Genomic DNA, 20,580 nt, shown 5'->3' on the forward strand with positions numbered 1-20,580 from the left:
CCTGGAGAGATACATGGGCAAACTAATACATAAAGACCAGACTGGCTTCATGAAGGGACACCTTGTGGCAGACAACATCCGGAGATTAATACATGTAATGCATTACATGACATTACAGTTATTTAGCTGACGCTTTTATCCAAAGCGACTCACAATAAGTGCATTTAAAGTAGGAAATCAGGAGAACTACTAGTCATCAGAGGTCATAAGTGCATCCTCTCTCTAAATAGGCATCTAAGAGCAAAACCAGTGCTAAAGTAAAGGCGCAAGAAAGATTTTTTCTTTTAATGAGTGAATGCAATAAGTGCTATGAGCAAGTAACAGGGTAGTAGTTCTTGAAGAGGTGAGTTTTCAACCTGCGCCAAAAGATGGGCAGCGACTCCGCTGTCCTGACGTCAGTGGGGAGTTCATTCCACCACTGCAGAGCCAGGCCAGAAAAGAGCCATGACCCGGTCAATCGGCAGCAGGGGCCTCTGAGCGACGGGGCAACCAGGCGATGTGGTCGGGCGGGGTTGTAGGGCTTGACCATGGCCTGTAGGCTAGCACCAGAGTCTTCAACTGGATGCAAACAGCAACTGGGAGCCAGTGTAGGGACATGAGAAGGGGAGCTGTGTGAGAAAACTTAGAGCAGTTGAACACCAGACAAGCTGCAGCTTTCTGAACAAGCTCCAGAGGTCTGATGCCAGGGTGCCAGAAAGGAGGGAGTTGCCATAGTCCAGCCGGGAGATGACCAGAGCCTGGATGAGCACCTGTGCCGTCTCGTCGGTGAGGAAGGGGCAAATCCTCCTGATGTTATAGAGGATAAATCTGCAGAAGCAAGCAACCGATGCAACGTTTGCAGCAAACGACAGTTGGTCATTCAGGATCACACCCAGATTCCCCACAGTCTGAGTTGGAGTCACCATGGTATTGTCAATTGTAATGGCCACGTCTCCATGCGGGAAACCTTTCCCTGGGAGGAACATCGGCTCTGTCTTGTCCAGATTGAGCTTCAGGTGGTGTGTCGCCATCCACTCCCAGATGCCAGTCAAGCACACAGCAATGTGTGTCTCTATTAGTGTGTCAGAGGGAGGGAAGGACAAGATCAGCTGGATGCCATCGGCATAACAATGGTAAGAGAAGTCATGCGAGCGAATAACAGAACCCAGGGATGTCGTGTACAGGGAGAACAGGAGAGGACCCAGAACCGAACCATGTGGAACGCCTGTAGTCAAGTCTGCAAGGCTCCGATACAGATCAACTCCATGTCACCTGGTAGCAGGGACCTGTCAGGTAATCGGTAGGTAATACATGTAATACATGAAACGCAACAACTAGACACCCCATTTGCTGTACTGTCACTCAACGCAGAGACGACCTTTGAGAACTTCTTAATAAATACACCGTAAGTTGTCCCAATAGGGTGAGTCTAAACCGACGAGGGGAGAAGGGAAGGGGGGGTTAAGCCACCAGGGGGTCAGGAAGGGTGGTAAAATGTACAAGTATTATGTTCTGTTGATGTTCAATAAAAACCAATTGTTCACAAAAAAAATATGATTAGAATATGGGAGTGTTTCACTGTATTATTACAGGACTCCATCTTTGAACAGCTTAAATTACAGCCCTGGACATCTGTTACATGAAACTCCACAAGATATCAATCATGACAGCATATTGCAAGGAAAAAAATGTTGCTGTACTTCGGAAGTGGCTATCAGTAAACTGATCAAGGGCAGCCATAGAAATAAGTTTCAGTGGGGAAAAAAAAGTTTAGAGCGTTGGGTGCTTGTTCTTAGATAAAATATTCTAACAGCAGCTTCGGCCATAATAGTGCATACTGACAAAGTTCTGTGACGTCTGAGATGGTACTCTGATTTAAAATATTGTTACACAGCTTGAATGATACAGTGATATTTCTTGTCATAGCTTGAAGAGTAATTCATTCCACAGCACATTTGCATTTTAACAATAAGGCGGGAGATCCCGTTGTGCATTTAATAGAACCCCCTTTTCAAAAATAACTAATAGTCTGACTGTTAGTGAGTCATAAGAGCTTTACATCTTCCGTTTGTCATCCTTTCATATCAGATTTCAGGTAACTATACATCCGATAATAAGTGCTAGCACTCGATGTTAAACTAAAACTGGTGTTCAAAGAAGGTTGAATCAGCTCACCTGGATGCATTTATTAACATACGTTTAACCACTCATCTAAGTGACCTCTTCGGTCGAAAAAAAAAGTTTTATTATTGGCAACACGGAGGGAGCAATGGAGATGAGTTGTTGCCTCAAGTGAAGGATTTCAAGTGTCTCAGGGTCTTGTTCACGAGTGAGAGTAGGATGAAGCGGGAGATTGACAGGCGGACTGGTGCAGCATCGGCAGTAATGCGGACGTTGTACCGGACCCTTGTGGTGAAGAGGGTGCTGAGCCGGAAGGCAAAGCTCTCAATTTACCAGTCAGTCTTTGTTCCAACCCTCACCTATGGTCATGATATGAGCTTTGGGTAGTGACCAAAAGGGTGAGATAGCGTATACAAGGGGCTGAAATTAGTTTCCTCCGAAGGGTGTCTGTGCTCAGCCTTAGAGATAGGGTGAGGAGCTTGGACATCCGGAGGGCGCTCAGAGTAGAGCCGCGGCTCCTCCTCATCGAAAGGAGCCAGTTGAGGTGGTTCGGGTATCTGATTAGCATGCCTCCTGGGCGCCTTCCTTTGGAAGTTTTCCGGGCACGTCCAACTGGGTGGAGACCCCGATGTAGACCCAGAACTCGCTGGAGGGACTACATGTTTAATTTGGTCTGGGAATGCCTTGGGATCCCCCAGGAGGAGCTGGAGGGCGTTGCTGGGGAGAAGGACGTCTGGAGTGCCCTACTCAGCTTGCTGCCACCGCGATCCGACCCCAGAGAAGTGGCTGATGATGATGAGATGAGATGAGATGAGATTATTGACATAATAATTGTAGTCATAAATGGATTATATGAGATAAGTTAAAGCCACATTTAGTGTCAACAAAGGCGTAGCCTGAAGAACAAGTGACAGCAAGTTCTTATTGACACAAAGGATGCGAGTCCTTCAACTTTGCAGTGAGAAATTAAAAATTAATAACAGTGATCGTGTCATGGCTCTGGACCCCTTGGGCCCCCTGGCTTGTGCCTGGCAGACGACTGTAAAATGAAAGGCAGCTAAAACCCACTAATATACATATACATGTACATATACATAAACATATACATTGACACAGATGCTGACTGATGATTCACAGTAACAAAAATGTTAAACATCTCCTACACGTTGCAACATTACATATAATGAAGCAAATGTGAGGAAAGGAAATCATTATGATCAAAATGATGCATAATTAGCGGATTTGTACGATTGACCAGTTTGTTATTTTGTACTACATATGTAATACATACTTTTTTACCTACTGAAAAAGTCCCTGTCTTCCTGTCATTATGAAAGAGTTTCGGCTAACAGGAAACAAAACCCACAGAAGTCAGAGATAGCAAATGTGGAAACGAAAAAATTTTGTTTCTGCTTCTTTTCAACAATGGCCTTGTGTTGTCCTTACAACCTCCCGGTAAGGAATTAAAACCTGTTGTTATTTTTAAGTTGTAGTCATTATTTTTATTTGATTTAAAAATATTTTTTTGAAGTTATCACGTGAAAGCTTTTCCACTTTGGGTTGGGGGGAGGGGGGATCTCTTAATTAAATGTGTAATACATTAATTTCTATTTACTTTTGCATAATTTCTATTTTGATGTTTTTAATTAGTTAAATCTCATCTCTGTCATTCACGTTGTATTCCTCCGTTGCTGTTATGGCTCGCTCACCCCGCGCTGTGGCCCGCCCACCCCGCGCCGGCAGCCAATCGGCTCGTCAGGGCCGGGCTTAAGTTTGAGGGCCTCCCACGTGCCCGTTGTCAGTTCGTGTTGTAACCTCCCCGCACCCGCAGTAGCGGCTACTCTCCTCCAATGGTCCTTTTCTCCACGAACTCATCCCAGCCCTTGGTTCATGTTTTTCCCTTGCAAGGTTTCCCCGTGGAAGTATCCTGCCGTGTTCCCGTTTGGATTACCCGCGAGCTTTTTTCCCCCTTGAAATTTCCGTTTTCCCCTTGTCGCTCATTGCCTTCCTATGTTTGACTATTTGTACGCGTAAGGAATAAAGTCCGCCAGTTTTCGGCTACCCCCATCTCTGTCTGGCGCCGTGCGCTTGGGGTCTTCCACAAACCCTAACAGTTGCATATCTGTATGAAAACATAACGTAAGATTTTCATGTCCTTATACAATACTATTCTGATTTTAAGTGAACTGAAAACACAAACGGAAAGGGATTATTTTGGAAATTCCACAATAATAGATAGATGTTGTCAACACTATCAATGATCAACTAATATAATAATAACTTGCAACGCCGTTTTGAATCATACCTTAAGGTATGAATGATTCATTTCTGGTCCATTCCCGGGACAGCCTTCATTTTGAGTTTTCACCGTTTGGAAATACCCCTTGAAGTTGACTTTTGCCACCATGTCTTTTGTTTCTTTGTTGTATGTGTTTCTGTATATGTGTGTATGAACACGCACACATCTCTTAATGTGTATTACTAGTAGTGGTACAGGCACAGTCATGAAAGAAAGATGCCTGTGCCTGAGCAAGATGTAACATAAGCTAATCTAATCTTTTCAGGTATATTTAAATGTTAAGGTATAAAATAGATGTAAAAACATGTGTGATGTCGGGTTTTTTATTTTTTATTTTTATTTTTTGCTTTCACTCGGTTGATTTTCTGCGCAAAACCGATCTGTCTGTCTTTCCATTGCTTTGTCTGTGGCAGATGTGGACTGCATTATAATAGATGTGGACTATGTGCTCTGTACCTGGGCTGGACAGGGAACTCCAGAGGTCAATTACACCTTCCTCAGCTGGTAAGTCGTTACAGTGGTAAGGAGCAGTAGGCAGCGTCTGACTGTGTGTGAAGAGTTATGCTCAACAGCCACCATTTGAAAAAGCACTCACAAAAGTGCTGATCAAATCAAAATAGATCTCATTCGGGGGGGGGTTGGCTTTAGACTTTCACCTGCTCAAGGTTAATGAATATATATATAGCATTCCCTTGAATGTTAATGTTATGACAGTGTTAACACAAACAAGCTGCAGGGAGGGGAGGGCTAAATTGCCGCTTGCTGGTCACATTAACATTCGAGATTGGCGGTTAACATTATCAAGGGTCTATATATATATAAATATATATATATACACACACACACACACACACACACACACACACACACACACACACACACACACACACACACACACACAATCGACAGATAGAAGACATAGCGGATATTGAGAAATATTACCTGTGGCTAGAAAAGGGTGGACTGAAGGACAGCACAGAGGCTCTTATCATAGCAGCACAGGAACAGGTACTTAGCACCAGATCGATTGAGGCAGGGGTCTACCATACCAGACAAGACCCAAGATGCAGGCTGTGCAAAAACACCCATGAGAGAGTCCAGCAGTAGCAGGGTTTAAAATACTAGCTGGGACAGCGTAAACTAAAAGGCATAACCAAGTGGCTGGTATACTGTACAGGAACATCTGTACTGAATACAGACTGGCAGTCCCTAAGTCCAAATGGGAGACACCGCCAAAAGTGGTTCAGAATGACAGAGCTAAGATCCTGTTGGACTTCAAGTTCTAGACTGACAAGTAGGTGCTGGCTAACAAACCAGACATTGCGGTGATCAACAAGGAACAGCAGACAGCAGTAGTGATCGATGTAGGAATCCAGCTCGACGGCAACATCAGGAAGAAAGAGCATGAGAAGCTAGAGAAATACCAAGGGCTGAGGGAAGAACTAGATCGGATGTGGAAGGTGAAATCCACAGTATTCCCAGTGGTAATAGGACTATTAGGGGCTGTGACCCCCAAACTGGGAGAGTGGCTCCAGCAGATTCCATGAACAACATCTGAGGTCTCTGTCCAGAAGAGTGTGGTCCTAGGAACAGCTAAGATACTGCGCAGAACCCTCAAACTCCCAGGCCTCTGGTAGAGGGCCCGAGCTTGAGGAAGACACACACCACCCAAAAAGGGTGAGAGGGAGATTATTTATATATACAGTGCATCCGGAAAGTATTCACATCCCTTCACTTTCCCCAAATTTTGTTATGTTACAGCCTTATTCCAAAATGGATTAAATTCCTTTTTTTCTCATCAATCTACACACAATACCCCATAATGACAAAGTGAAAAAGGTTTTATAGAAATGTTTGCAAATTTATTAAAAATAAAAAACTGAAATATTTCATATACGTAAGTATTCAGACCCTTTACTCAGTACTTGGTTGAGGCACCCTTGGCAGCGATTACAGCCTCAAGTCTTCTTGGGTATGAAGCTACAAGCTTGGCACACCTATATTTGGGGTATTTCTCCCATTCTTCTCTGCAGATCCTCTGGAGCTCTGTAAGGTTAGATGGGGAGTGTCGCTGCACAGCTATTTTCAGGTCTTTCCAGATATGTTCAGTGGGGTTCAAGTCTGGGCTCTGGCTGGGCCACTCAAGGACATTCACAGACTTGTCCCGAAGCCACTCCTTCTGTTACGGCTCGCCCACCCCGCGCCGTGGTCCGCCCACCCCGCGCCGGCAGCCAATCAGCTCGTCAGGGCCGGGCTTAGCCGTCAGGGCTGGGCTTATATTTGCTGGTCTCCCAGCGCCCGTTGTCAGTTCGTGCCGTAACCTCCTCGCGGTAGTGACTACTCTTCTCTTCCGGTGCATTTCTCTCCGAGTTTACCTCAGCCCCTAGTTTATGGCTTTCTTTGCAAGTTTCCCTGAGGAAGTATCCTGCCGTGTTCCCAGTTTGGATTACCCGTGAGTTTTTTTTCCTTGGACTTTCCGTTTTCTTGTCGATCATTGCCCTCCTGTGTTTGACCGTTGTACGAGCAAGTAATAAGCACGCCAGTTTCGGCTAACCCCATCTCCGTCTGGTGTCGTGCGTTTGGGGTCTTCCACAAACCCTAACATCTTCGTTGTCTTGGCTGTGTGCTTACGGTCGTTCTCGTGTTGAACGGTAAACCTTCGCCCCAGTCTGAGGTCCTGAGCACTCTGGAGCAGGTTTTCATCAAGGATCTCTCTGTACTTTGCTCCGTTCATCTTTCCCTCGATCCTGACTAGTCTCCCAGTTCCTGCCGCTGAAGAACATCCCCACAGCATGATGCTGCCACCACCATGCTTCACTGTAGGGATGGTATTAGCAAGGTGATGAGAGGTGCCTGGTTTCCTCCAGACGTGACGTTTGGCATTCAGGCCAAAGAGTTCAATCTTGGGTTCATCCGACCAGAGAATCTTGTTTCTTATGGTCTGAGAGTCCTTTAGGTGCTTCTGGCAAACTCAAAGCGAGCTGTCATGTGCCTTTTACTGAGCAGAGGCTCCCGTCTGGCCACTCTAGCATAAAGACCTGATTGGTGGAGTGCTGCAGAGGTGGTTTTCCTTCTGGAAGGTTCTCCCATCTCCACAGAGGAACACTGGAGCTCTGTCAGAGTGACCATCGGGTACTTGGTCACCTCCCTGACCAAGGCCCTTCTCCCCCGATTGCTCAGTTTGGCTAGGCGGCCAGCTCTAGGAAGAGTCCTGGTGGATCCAAAATTCTTCTATTTACGAATGATGGAGACCACTTTGCTCTTTGGGACCTTCAAAGCTGTAGTTTTTTTTTTTACCCTTCCCCAGATCTGCGCTTCGATACAATCCTGTCTAGGAGGTCCACCGACAAGTCCTTTGACTTCATGGCTTGGTTTCTGCTCTGACATGCACTGTCAACAGTGGGACCTTATATAGACAGGTGTGTGCCTTTCCAAATCATGTCCGATCAGTTGAATTTACTACGGGTGGACTCCAATCAAGATGTAGAAACATCTCAAGGATGATCAGTGGAAACAGGATGAACCTGAGCTCAATTTTGAGTGTCATAGCAAAAGGCGTGAATACTTATGTACATGTAATATTTCAGTTCTTATTTTTAATAAATTTGCAAAAATTTCTGCAAACCGTTTTTCACTTTGTCATTATGGGGTATTGTGTGTAGATTGATGAGAAAAAAAAGGAATTTAATCCATTTTGGAATAAGGCTGTAACATAACAAAATGTGGGGAAAGTGAAGGGGTGTGAATACTTTCCGGATGCACTGTATATCACTTTGTTTAAAGAAACACTCAACGGTAGGGAAAGTGCTCAACAAATAAGGAGCAAAATAATACAGTGAGTCAAGTAAATTCTTTATGAGACAGTATAAGCCTGTTTCATGGTTATGGCATGAAACAGGCTTGTACTCACTGGATGATATATATATATATATATATATATATATATATATATATATATATATATATAATCCACTTAGTCAAGTAAATTTTTATGAGCTTGCTAATAATGTCATAACCGCAAATATAAGGATAAGCGGTTCAGATAAGGGTGGATGGATATATCCATCCATTATCGGGTCACGGGGATGCTGGAGCCTATCCCAGCAGTCGTTGGGCGGCAGGCGGGGAGACACCCTGGACAGGCCACCAGGCTATCACACAGCCCCCCCCCCCACACACACACACACACACACACTCTCATTCATAACTACTAGAGACAATTTAGTACAGTCAATTCACCTGACCTACATGTCTTTGGACTGTGGGAGGAAACCGGAGCCCCCGGAGGAAACCCATGCAGACATTGGGAGAACGTGCAAACTCCACACAGAGGACGACCTGGGATGATCCCTAAGGTTGGACTACCCCAGGGCTTGAATCCAGGACCTTCTTGTGACGCAACGCGATAAACACTGCGCCACCATGCCGCCAGGGAGGGATCATTGAGCAAATTATACTGGGTGGATGATTAGGTGGCCAGATGGAGAGAGCCCGGTTGGGAATTTTGCCAGGGGGTTTGGTATTTGTCTATTGGCGTGATTTATTTATAATTACAAAATAGGTGCTTCTATCTATGTATGTATCTATCTATCTATCTATCTATCTAGCTCTCTCTCTCCCTATATATATATATATATATATATATATATATATATATATATATATATATATATATATATATATAAATCACGACCATTATCACAAAACCATGTATAAGTAGCAACATGTCAGTTTTAAGGCAATGTCTTGAAACAACCTGCCCCTTTGACTAAAGAGCGAGATTTTACTGCTGATGTGTACTCTTTGATTGCTGATGGGATCTGATTTCAACATTAAAAAGAGGTAATTTAACTTGGAATAAAATGCAGTTGGCAGAGGCTGTGGTTATTCCGAGTGGGTGCAAGTGACTAATCCGGGCTGTATTCTGTATTCAGGTTTGGTAAAAACCCACAGCCAAACAAGTGTGACACCTACATCTCAGAGAATGGTACTAACACGGGATGCAAGCAGCCCTATGACAACCTAAAAATTAAAATGTTTCAAACGCTTCACACAAAGCTGAAGTATGGAAACGTCAGTTTCTTTGAATGAACACCCAGACCTCAAATCAAAGGGTATGTACATTTTTTACTTATTTCCATTTTCACTTTAAGGGAACCTCGCCAGCTCCTTTGACAGAATTCCAGTGATAACTTACAAACATTCAGACATTCACTCATTCCTTAATCAACCCAGGATCTTGTATCTGTAAGATTCGACATAGAGACGAGAGAGACATTGGTTGTAAACGAACTCTTTACTTAGAATTTAGCAAAGTTAGGATACTCAGCCATCAGGCTACATCTGCGTTTCCTCCAGTTTGGCTCACACTTAACATTACTTCCTAGTCTCGCCTCGCGAGAGCCCCATTACTTCCTAGTCTCGTCTCACGAGAGCCCCCCATCAAAAACTAACCAGAGAGCATGCGCATTAACATAAGTCCCAATACATTACACCCCTTTCCCCCAGTCAACAAAATCTGCCAAGTGGCATGGAGGGTGCCGGTCTCTTGCCGGACACTGTAGAGGGGTAGTGGGCACAGGAATGGACACAGGACCAGAGGGATCTTCAACAGACCTGATGGTCTCAGGTCATGGCGTTTCAGACGAGGTAGACTCAAGCGGCCCATCTTCAGGTGACTGCTCACCAGGAACAATGGATTCTCCAGCGACCACATCCGTGCGTGCAGTCGCTCTACCACATAGCTGATCCACGTGGCATCGATGCATTTGCCCATCAGGAGTCTGCACTCTATATGAAACTGGGCCAATAGGATTGGCTATCACGCCAGGGACCCATTTGTATCCCCCAGTTTAGCTCCTCATGTACACAGTGTCCTGTGGCCTAAAACATCTGTTTGGGCCTTGCAGCTTTTCTGCACTCACCTCCTGCTTGAGGTGCATCTCATTTTCATAGTCAGGATGAAGGCGATCAAAGGCCATGGTAAGACGTCGGTTCATGAGAAGCTCGGCAGGGCTCTTTCCTGTTGCTGAATTGGGAGTCACATGCTGTGACAGCAGAAACCTAGCCAGGCATGTCTGCCAGTCACCGATAGTGATCCTAGACAGGGCTTCCTTGGTTGTCTGGACCATACGTTCTGCTTCTGGCAAACCATACGTTCTGCGTCTGGCAAACTCTTTGAATTCTTCCGATATGAAGGCCGCACCGTTGTCAGAAACAATGACATCTGGCAACCCGTGAGTTGTAAAGAGGAGCCTCAGTGTGCCGATCACTGCAGAGGAGGACATTGAACTCACCATGGCAACCTCTAACCACTTAGAGTGTGAGTCCACATTTATGAGAAATGTCTTCCCCTTGAATGGATCAGCAAAGTCAATGTGTAGCCGGGACCATTTCTTAGTTGTCCACTCCCAAGGGTGCAGCGGTGCTGTTGGTGGTGCATGACGAGTTCTCTGGCAGGTTTCACAGGATTTTACTGTCTGTTCTATTGCTAAATCCATACCTGGCCACCAGGCATAACTCCTCCCCAGGCCCTTCATATGCACAATGCCTAGGTGTGCATCATGCAGCATGGCTAGTACCTCCTCCCTCGCCAGGTTGGGAATAACTACACGACTCCCCCATAATAGGCAGTCCTTGTGTGCGGACAGTTCATGGCGCCGGGTGAAAAACGGCTTGAAACGGCTGTCAGGTGTATCCACTGGCCAGCCATGCAGGACCCAGCGCAGCACCCAGGACAGAACTGGATCCTTCCGAGTAAGGGCGGCAATGTGTTTTGCATTCAGTGGGGCTTCAGGCACCATTTCCAGTAAGAGCACCTCCATGGGTGGAGGGGTCTCACGCATACCAGGGGGCAGTGGTAAGTGACTGAGGGCATCAGCATTTGCTAGCTGTTTGCCAGGGTGGTAACACAATTCGTAATCGTAGGCCCCAAGAAGAACACTCCAGCGTAGCATGCGTGGGGACAGGACAGGTGGCATGGGCTTAGAGTGGTGTAGCAGGCCCAAAAGAGGTTTGTGGTCAGTAAAAACCACAAAGTGGCGACCAGCAAGGTACTGGTGAAATTTTTTGACTGCAAAAATGACCACCAAGGCCTCCTTATCTATTTGGGCATAATTTCTTTCAGTGGAGGATACTGTCCTCGAGGCAAAGACGATGGGAGCCTCCCGGCCATCGGACTCCATATGGAAGAGCAGGGCCCCCAAGCCATGAGGCGAAGCATCACAAACAACGGCTAATGGCTTTGTTTCGTCATAGTGTGTGAGCACGCCATCAGCCTGAAGCAGTTGTTTTGCAGCCGTGTAAGCTTTTTCATGTGCGTCAGTCCACTGCCAGGGTGCAGACTGATCCAGGAGGAAGTGCAGCGGTTCTAAGATGGTAGCCTCGTTTGGCAAAAACAGCTGTAAAAATTGAGTAGGCCTAGGAATGACTGAAGCTCCGTTTTGTTCCGGGGTGAAGTTGCCTTCTGAATAGCCTCAACTTTCTCCATAGTCAGCCGCACGCCGTCCTTGTCCACACGAAAACCTAAAAATTCAACTTGGTCAGCAGCAAACACACTCTTCTCCTTCTGTAGCCGCAATCCTGCTTCTGCGAATCGTTCCAGCACTGCACGAAGATGGTCATTGTGCTGGTCAGCAGTCTTTCCCGCTATTAAGACATCATCCAGGTACGGTTGCACAGCTGCTATACCGGCGAGGAGTGTATCCATGAAACGCTGAAATATGGACACAGCTGTCGATACTCCAAACTACAGGCAGCGGGCCCGAAACAGCCCGCGATGGGTGTTTATAGTGAGAAGGTCTGCAGCCTCGTTGTCCAGCACCAGCTGCTGGTAAGCTTGTTTGAGGTCCAATTTACTGAAAAGCACCCCCCCCTGCCAGTCTGGAAAACAGTTCAGCCACCGTAGGAATGGGGTATACATCAGGTTTCACAACTGTATTCACAGTGCAGCGATAGTCACCGCAAATTCTTAAGCTGCCATCCTTTTTAATTACTGGTACGATGGGTGTGGCCCACCTTGAGTGTCTCACGGGTTCAAAAATACCCTGAGCTACTAGCTTGTCAAGCTCCTCATCTAGCTTTGGCCGAAGGGCAAAGGGCACCGAACATGCTTTAAAAAACTTGGGTGATGCTGTCGTATCAATATCAATAGCAATTGGAGGGGTTCGTGAAGCCCCGAGGTCCTGGAAGACTTCTGCATATTCCGTTAAGATGGACTCCACGGATTGTAAGCATACTCGGCGCACCCCCATTACAGAAATGCCAAGTGCCTCAAACCAGTCCCTGTCCAGTAGACTTGCCCCCTGACCTCGAACAATAATCAGTGGCAAGGTCTTGTGATTGCCTTGATACTGCACATCCACAAAAATCTTCTCATTAACTTGTAATTCTGCTTGTGACCATCGTCTAAGCACACTACTGTCCTTGTGCAGTAAAGGCGGCTGGTCAGGCCACAAGGTGTTGTAACTGCCCTCACTGATCAAGGAGCATGCGGCTCCAGAGTCCACCTCCATTACATGTGTTTTGTTATTCAGGATCACAGTGGCTTGATATGGCTTTTTTACGTGAGCATACAGCTGCCTGCCCATGGTGTAAATGTCATATTCCTCTTCTTATTGCCTAACAGTGTGTGTGTGTTGTTCGGATTGAGGAACTGTGTCAGAAGAATCTGCTGATGCGATATCCCTGCTCTTTTTAAAACAAACACGAGAAATGTGCCCCCTTTTTTGAAATAGTGGCGTACAGCAGAGGTAAATTTGCAATGTTGTTGGTTGTGTGTGCCTCCACAATGAAAACATGGCTTTGCACCGCCTTCTGCTACTGTTTGTTTCACTTTCAAAACGGTTTGACTTTGTGCAGTCTGATGAACTTCTGCTGACTGTGGTGGTCCCAGCTGGTTTGGTTGTAGTATTCATTTAACGTGGCTGTTTCCGCTGCAAGGGCTTTCTCCTCTGCTGCTTTGAATGTGAGTTCCTTTCCAGTCAGCAGGTGGCGCTGCAGCGCTTCATCTAGCACCCCACAGACAATTCTGTCACGCAGCATGGCTTCCAGTTGGTCACCAAAAGCGCAATGCACTGAGAGTTTACGGAGTTCAGCAATGTAGCTGGAGATTCCTTGGCCTTGCTTTTGTTTGCAATTGTGAAACTGAAAACGCTGAACAATTTGTGATGGAGGAGGACTGTAGTGGCGCTTCAAGGCCGATACTAAGTTTTCATAGGTGACGGCCGGAGGAAGGACGGGGGCGACCACCGAACGTAGTGTAGAATACGTTGCAGCCCCACAGACGCTAAGCAAAATAGCGCGTTTCTTCTCCTCCCCATCTACTCCATTTGCCAGGAAAAAACATCTCAGTCTCTCAATATACTCCTCCATGGCATTGCCGCCGGAGCCTTCATCAAACTCTCCTATGCGACCCAGCGTGGTCATGGTGATGTCGTTAAGCTACTCCCAGATTCCTCAAAGCTGTAGTAGAATATCGGAGGTTGCTGATTTCCATCAATCAGCTGTTCAGAACTGTTGGAGTTCGGATCCGCTTCGTCGCCAGTGTAAGATTCGACTGAGAGACCAGAGAGACATTGGTTGTAAACGAACTCTTTACTTAGAACTTAGCAAAGTTAGGATACTCAGCCATCAGGCTACATCTGCGTTCCCTCCAGTTCGGCTCATACTTAACATTACTTCCTAGTCTCGCCTCGCGAGAGCCCCATTACTTCCTAGTCTCGTCTTGCGAGAGCCCCCCATCAAAGACTAACCAGAGATCATGCGCATTAACATAAGTCCCAATACATTACAGTATCCAACCAACTCCCCCACCCATACTGAAGTGAACAGACTTTGCAGTATCATTTTTGTAATCATGCCCACAGTCTATGTTATCACACTGTGTTCAGAGAAATCACATGTATCTCTTTGTGTGGTGTCTCATTTCCAGTGAAGCTGAATCCCCCGACTAATGTAACTTCTGAGATTGGATCAGAGTCCAACTTGTGGTTCTATTGGAACCACAGTTTTGAAGATTGTGCGGCGTGTCAGGTCCGCTACTGGACCAATAACAACAACTGGGAGGTAGGCAAATTATGAAAAACAAAGTCATGAATACACATAGAGTACTCAGATTTATTTATAGTAAAGTTACCTGAGCTGTTTTTTTAATTACCTTCATTTGTTGTCTCGTTTCTGCTTTTAAAAATCCCTCATTTCCTTCATTCATCGGATTACGGTTATCTTTCTCTCAGATGTCAACCCTCAGTTATCGGAAGCACAATTACTGTATCAACTTGCCCTCCAGAACATCCCGCTATGAGCTGCAAGTAAGGAGCACTGTTGGAGAGTTATGTGCCAAGTCTATTTATTGGAGTGACTGGAGTCAGCCTGTCTTCTGGGGGCCCGTGAGCAAAAACCACAGTAAATATTTCTTAAGTTGTTAGTTGTTTGGCTGAGCAGAGTTGAATTCACTTATACTTACACATGCTTACACAGCTACTGTTTATTCACTGTTCATTCAATTCATTCGTCCATGGAGCCATACCTGTCAATGTATGCAAGAGCCAAACACGTAAGCCTTACCTGCCATACACTAGCTGCCTAAGCCTGTGCATCAACCAGATACAGCGGTCCTCCTGCTGAAAACACATGCATAATAAACTGAAATAAATACAACACACGGGCCTATAAATATGTCCTTTCATGTATTTTATCTCTCTTTCTCAGCGCTCAATAGACCAGACTCTCTGCTGCTCTCTCTGTTGGGGGCCATCACCCCTTTTGTTCTGCTGGTCATGGTCACAACAGTGTACCGTGAAAGGTGGGTTGGCTCACAGAGATGCATTGCTATGCAAGACACTGCACAACGAGCTTGGTCATGAAATACTTTCAATATGGGCACTGGAAAGAAAAATGTTAGAAAATTGAGCCTTCACGATGCCACAGGGACATGACTTCAAATCAAACCACCATCATTTCTCTAACCCAAATCCGGTGGCAGAGGCATTGACTAAACTGACTACAGGCAGTGACTTGTTAGACAATTAAAGAGTAACTAATCCCTACACCATTTTGGTGAGCTTGCTGACATTTACAGGTTAACAACCATGTAAAGGTTAAAAACACATCAGCTTGGTGTTGGTATTCTGTGATGTAAGAATAGTAGGATAAACACAGCTGCAGATAATAACATTAATAATGGCTCTGTTGGATGTAGATGTGCCAAAGAACCAGCTTTGACAGTGCTGTTAACAATTGTTAGTGTTGGCTCTATCTGTCTGTCCATCTGTCTGTCTGTCAATGCTGATAGGTGTACTCATACACCTAAATCAGGAATCCATGTAGATGAATTTGTCTGTAGACTGATTTGTGAGAACACGCCTTCATTTCTCCAACAGGATCAAAGTCATCCTCCTCCCTGTTTTCCCTAACCCATCTGAGAAGTTCAAGTTTAATGAGTTTCAGATCCATGACAATGTAGAGGTTAGTATTTTGTTACAAGGCAAAGTATCGTCATATAAAATGTGTTGCCTCATGTGCCAGTGAACATAAAAGTAATTATAGACTGTGAGCCCACTTAGACTGATAATTCATTCAAGCAAATTTAGTTAAAAGGAAATCACAACTATCACTGGAGTCTGGAAAACACTGTCTCTTCATATCATGGTCGGTTGAGATGTAGAGCTCCATCAGGTGCAGTAACTTCAGCACCCATTATGTTGGTGAAACTGCTCAAATTCCCTTGTTTTTCATTTTGGGAGATGTTATTGACAGTAATGTACCGTCCTGTTGGAAGATAGCTACTGTACGAGGCAACCCATCTCCCTCTCTGAATTTATCTTTGAAGGAGTGGCTTCACATCTCCAAAGGCCTGAAGGAGGGGTTGAAACCCAACTTCAATGAGCACATCTGTTCTGTTCGTGAGTACAACCTCGGGCCCGACTCTGCCAGCGAGTGCTCAGACAGCTCTTCTTCCTCTGTCGCCACCGACCAAACCAACTGCTCCATCTCCATGGAGTCAAATGAATCAGATTGCCTGTCGCTTTCCTGCTCCTCCTCGGCCTCCACTCTTCCTTTCTCCTCTGAGGAGGGGCAGAATACTGTTTAGGAGGTATGCCTTCAACAAGAAGGAGTTTACTACCATCAGGGGTATCTTTTTTAAAGTTACATTTGACTCAACTCTTGCACAAGTGTATGGCAAAAAAATAAAAATAAAAAGTTTAAAAAAAATGAATTGATCACCATATGGTAATTTCACCTGATATGAAAAGAAACCAAATACAAGCTTGAAACAATTTGGGAGAGTCCCCAATGGGAACCAAGGCAATTCAAAATCTGCTTTTAAAAAAAAAAGTCCTATTATATTGTTAAACCCAAATAACATGACAAAGTGAACATTTCAATGTATTAACAATGAATTGGTTGCTTTTACTTTGAGACTTGTCTTTTAACTGCACGGGGAAAACTAGAATGCACTTCATTTAGCGAATTGGGGGGGGGGCGACCACAGAAACCGCCGCGGCCGGGACGCGAACATGTATTTCACCAGTAGACACGTTGGCCCTTGGTTAAGGGGTGAAAGGGCCCGAACCTTTAGTCGAGCGGTTACAGATGGGAGACACGGGTTCGCGTCCCGGCTGCGGCAGTTCCTGTTGTTGTCCCTGAGTTTGCTGTGTGTGTGTGTATACGTGCATATACATATATATACACATATATAAAATCCAGCTCCTTCTAACTCTCCGAGAAATGCTTTTCTTTGGAGTTTCCACTAGAGGAAGCAAACATCTACTGACCATCAGGCATGTTGACTGTGTTTCCAAAGAATGCCCTATTTTTACAGATTTACAACGTCTCCCGTCGCAGACATTAACATATGTACTTGTGTGTCAACCGACAGGCATCTGTCGTATCTGTAGCACCTGTGCACGTGTACAACAGGTAGATTACCAATGATCGTCCTCTTTTTTCCCAATAATATATGAGAAAATCTGTATCAGTGTTGTGCTGATTCACTCGGTAGCGCTGTGTTTTGCGTCACTCTCTGTGGGACTGCGTTGAGCTGCCGTATAAGTTAAAAGAAAGCATGAAGGGGGCGTATAGGTAGCGTGGCGGTCTGTTCTGTTGTCTACCAACACAGGGATCGCAGGTTCGAATCCCCGTGTGGCCTCCGGCTTGGTCGGGCGTCCCTACAGACGCAACTGGCCGTGTCTGCTGGTGGGAAGCCGGATGTGGGTATGTGTCCTGGTCGCTGCACCAGCGCCGTCTTTCGGGTGAGCGTTCCCCCTTTTCCCTGTTGTTGCTCTTGCGGTCGGTGGGGGCGGCTGTTCAGTGGGGGGGGGGACTGGGAGGATTAGCGTGACCCCCCCTATGCGCTACATCCCCCTGGCGAAACTCCTCACTGTCAGGGGAAAGGAAACGGCTGGCGACTCCACAATGTATCGGAGGAGGCATGTAGTAGTCTGCAGCCTTCCCCGGATCGGCAGAGGGGTGGAGCTCGGAAGAGTGGGGTAACTGACCGGATACAGCTGGGGAGAAAAAGGGTGGGGGAAAAAAGAAAGCATGACGCATGTGGTCAACGGTACTTTCCGAGTTGTGTTTTTGTGACGTTAACTGTAGTTTCTTGTAAGTGGTAATTTCTACTCAAGGTAATAAAATCCAATTCTGTTCAAGTCATGACGCTGACTCGGTGTGCCTACATCAAAAACAGAAGCAACACGCTCACCATTCGAAGAGCAGGCGTGTCAAAGTCCCCCACAACTGACGAGTATTGGCGGCATGGTGGCGCAGTGGTTAGCACTGTGGCCTCACAGTAAGAAGGCGCTGGGTTTGAACCCCAGGCCGTCTCAGGTCCTTCCTGTGTGCAGTTTGCATGTTCTCTCCGTGTTTGCGCGGGTTTCCTCCGGGTGCTCAGGTTTCCTCCCACCATCAAGAAGACATGCATGTTAGGGTTAGTACTGTAAACTACTAATAAGACACGTTAGCCCCTAGCTAACGGGTCTGACCCTTTAGTCGAGCGGTTAGTGATGTCGCCTTGTGGTGCAGTACTCCCCGTATCGAATCCCGCACCGGGCAAGAAAATAACCGATTACAGTACTCCTGTCTGTGCCCTTGAGCAAGGCCATGGAAAGAAGAACTGGAGCTGGTCCCCGGGCGCTTGCAGCTGCCCACTGCACCTATACAATAGGATGGGTTAAATGAAGAGAACACATCCATTGTGACCTGTACAATGACCAAATAAAGTGGCTTTCTTCGATCTCCGTGCCTAGTAAACTTGGGTGGGCGTCCAATAATAAGCATCCAAATTTCAAAACAGTTAACAATCGGAATTTGGCAAATAGCTACTGCGCACTATTCGCAGAAGTGAATCGAGTATTGTGCTTTTAAAAGCATTTTGGGAGGGGTCTCGAGCTGTCATATTAGTTCAGGGATTGGCTTCTTATCCGCCCATCTATTATCCGAACTGCTTATCCCGCTCTCAGGGATGCTGGAGCCTATCGCAGCAGTCATTAGGCAGCAGCTGAGGAGACACCCTAGACAGGCCATCTCACACACACTAGTATGGCCGATTCAGCTGACCTACATGTCTTTGCCAACCCACACAGACACGGGGAGAAGATGCGAACTCCACACAGAGAATGACCCGGGACGACCCCCAAGGTTGGACTAACCACTGCGCCACCGTGCTGCCATACCCACTTCATATCCAAAAAATATTTAAAAAATGAACCTCTACGGCAGGAAATTAAATAAAAACCTACTTGTGGTTAACAAGACTGTTGCTGTTGTTTGTTTAACTGTTTTTTTGATTGCCATAGCCACCTAAGAGAAAGCTCTTGGAGCTATTGTAGTGATCTCTGGATGCTTTGTCAGAATCATAATCAAACAGGATATATGAGTCATTAAAAGAGATTTTATAAGCTGTTATGTGGTAGACCAGATCCACATGCACGAGCAGACTTCAGCTATTGACTGACGTTTACCTCAAAAACAGGTACAACACATTTTAGGTCATTTGATCAATCTCCACGCACACGCACACGCACACGCACCCACACTCACACACGTGTTTTAACATTACGTAACAAAAACCAACCGCTGAACAGGTATCACGTGCCAACAATATCCAATGCCATCATAAATTAAGACAGAAACAGGAAGTCGCCTCAACGTTAGAAACATCAACTGAACCGATGTCCACTGACTGCAGCTTCAGGCACCTATTGTTTGTGTAGGGATGGCGGACGCCACCTGTGCAATTTTGTGTCAGACAGGTGTTTTGTAAAGCTATAAAATGTGTGTATCATACTGAATGCCACAAGTATCGAAAGGGCGACTGGTGCGAGAGAGATTCGGCATTTACACTTGCAGACTATCTGACCAGGATGCGCCTCAGACCGCCACCCAGCGTGGTTTAGGTGATCGGATTTCAGTTTGATCTTGATGCTTAGGTGCATTTACACCTGCATTTTTTTTGGGGGGGGGTCCTTATTTGAAGCACGGAAAGAGGTGTGAACGGGCCATTCAATGGATTTAAACCTCTAGAGGGCAGCAAACTCACAATAGAAATTAGCCCAGGGTAGTAGCAGGATAGACGGTTCGGATGATGGCTGGATGGCTGGATGGATGGATAGCTGCAAACTCCACATTAGTGTGTAGGGTCTAGTGATTCAAAAATCGTCCACGAGTAACACCAAGCGTTGTGAACAATCCCATTTTGTTAAGTTAAAGAGTTTTATGGATTTATTGTTTTTGGTTTTTTTTTAACAAAAAGTTTTTTATCTCTGGAACGATTTCAAACAATATGCACGAATGTTCACATCAACATTTGAATGCGCCGATGTGGTACATCCGTGTGTTTTCATTCGTCCATGCATGGAGCAGAAGACTACTACTACTGTTACTTTCGGCTGCTCCCGTTAGGGGTCGCCTAACAGGTGCTCCCGTTAGGGGTCAACCCCCCCCCCGCCGTTAGGGGTCGCTCTGTTTTTTTAAAGAAGACTAAGAAGTTATATATTAGTGGACACGACTACCTGCAAAGCTGACCTTAACGGTAATTGCATAAAGAAAGACTTAGATGAAATATTATATACTTTACAAATGTCTTAAGTTTTGCAAGCCTTCTTCGTCAGTTATGTCACGTAGGGTCCAAAATCAGGCCTCACACCACTGCTGTGATGTAAAGGGTTGGACCGCAGACC

The 20,580-nt window shown here is 45.8% G+C and overlaps 1 protein-coding gene across 1 annotated transcript; it reads left to right on the plus strand.

Moving 5' to 3' along the window:
* Positions 1-1,193: 1,193 nt before the first annotated feature.
* LOC130116386 (cytokine receptor common subunit gamma-like) lies at positions 1,194-16,490 on the plus strand. Its single transcript, XM_056284302.1, has 10 exons — positions 1,194-1,272; positions 4,813-4,903; positions 9,334-9,472; positions 12,066-12,230; positions 13,736-13,826; positions 14,331-14,464; positions 14,635-14,803; positions 15,110-15,203; positions 15,781-15,865; positions 16,230-16,490. The coding sequence occupies exons 1-10, from the start codon at positions 1,194-1,196 to the stop codon at positions 16,488-16,490; spliced, it is 1,308 nt and encodes a 435-aa protein (XP_056140277.1).
* The last annotated feature ends 4,090 nt before the right edge of the window (positions 16,491-20,580 follow it).

This window comes from Lampris incognitus, chromosome 8, assembly GCF_029633865.1.
Source record: "Lampris incognitus isolate fLamInc1 chromosome 8, fLamInc1.hap2, whole genome shotgun sequence".
Lineage (NCBI taxonomy): Eukaryota > Metazoa > Chordata > Actinopteri > Lampriformes > Lampridae > Lampris > Lampris incognitus.

Excerpts from the sequence above, each read along its gene's own strand:
- LOC130116386 (XM_056284302.1), top strand. The coding sequence starts at position 1,194 with ATGTGGAACGCCTGTAGTCAAGTCTGCAAGGCTCCGATACAGATCAAC. Across the intron at positions 12,231-13,735 it reads TTGTCCAGCACCAGCTGCTG|GAAAAAACATCTCAGTCTCT; the intron begins GTAAGCTTGTTT and ends TCCATTTGCCAG. Across the intron at positions 15,204-15,780 it reads ACAACAGTGTACCGTGAAAG|GATCAAAGTCATCCTCCTCC; the intron begins GTGGGTTGGCTC and ends TTTCTCCAACAG.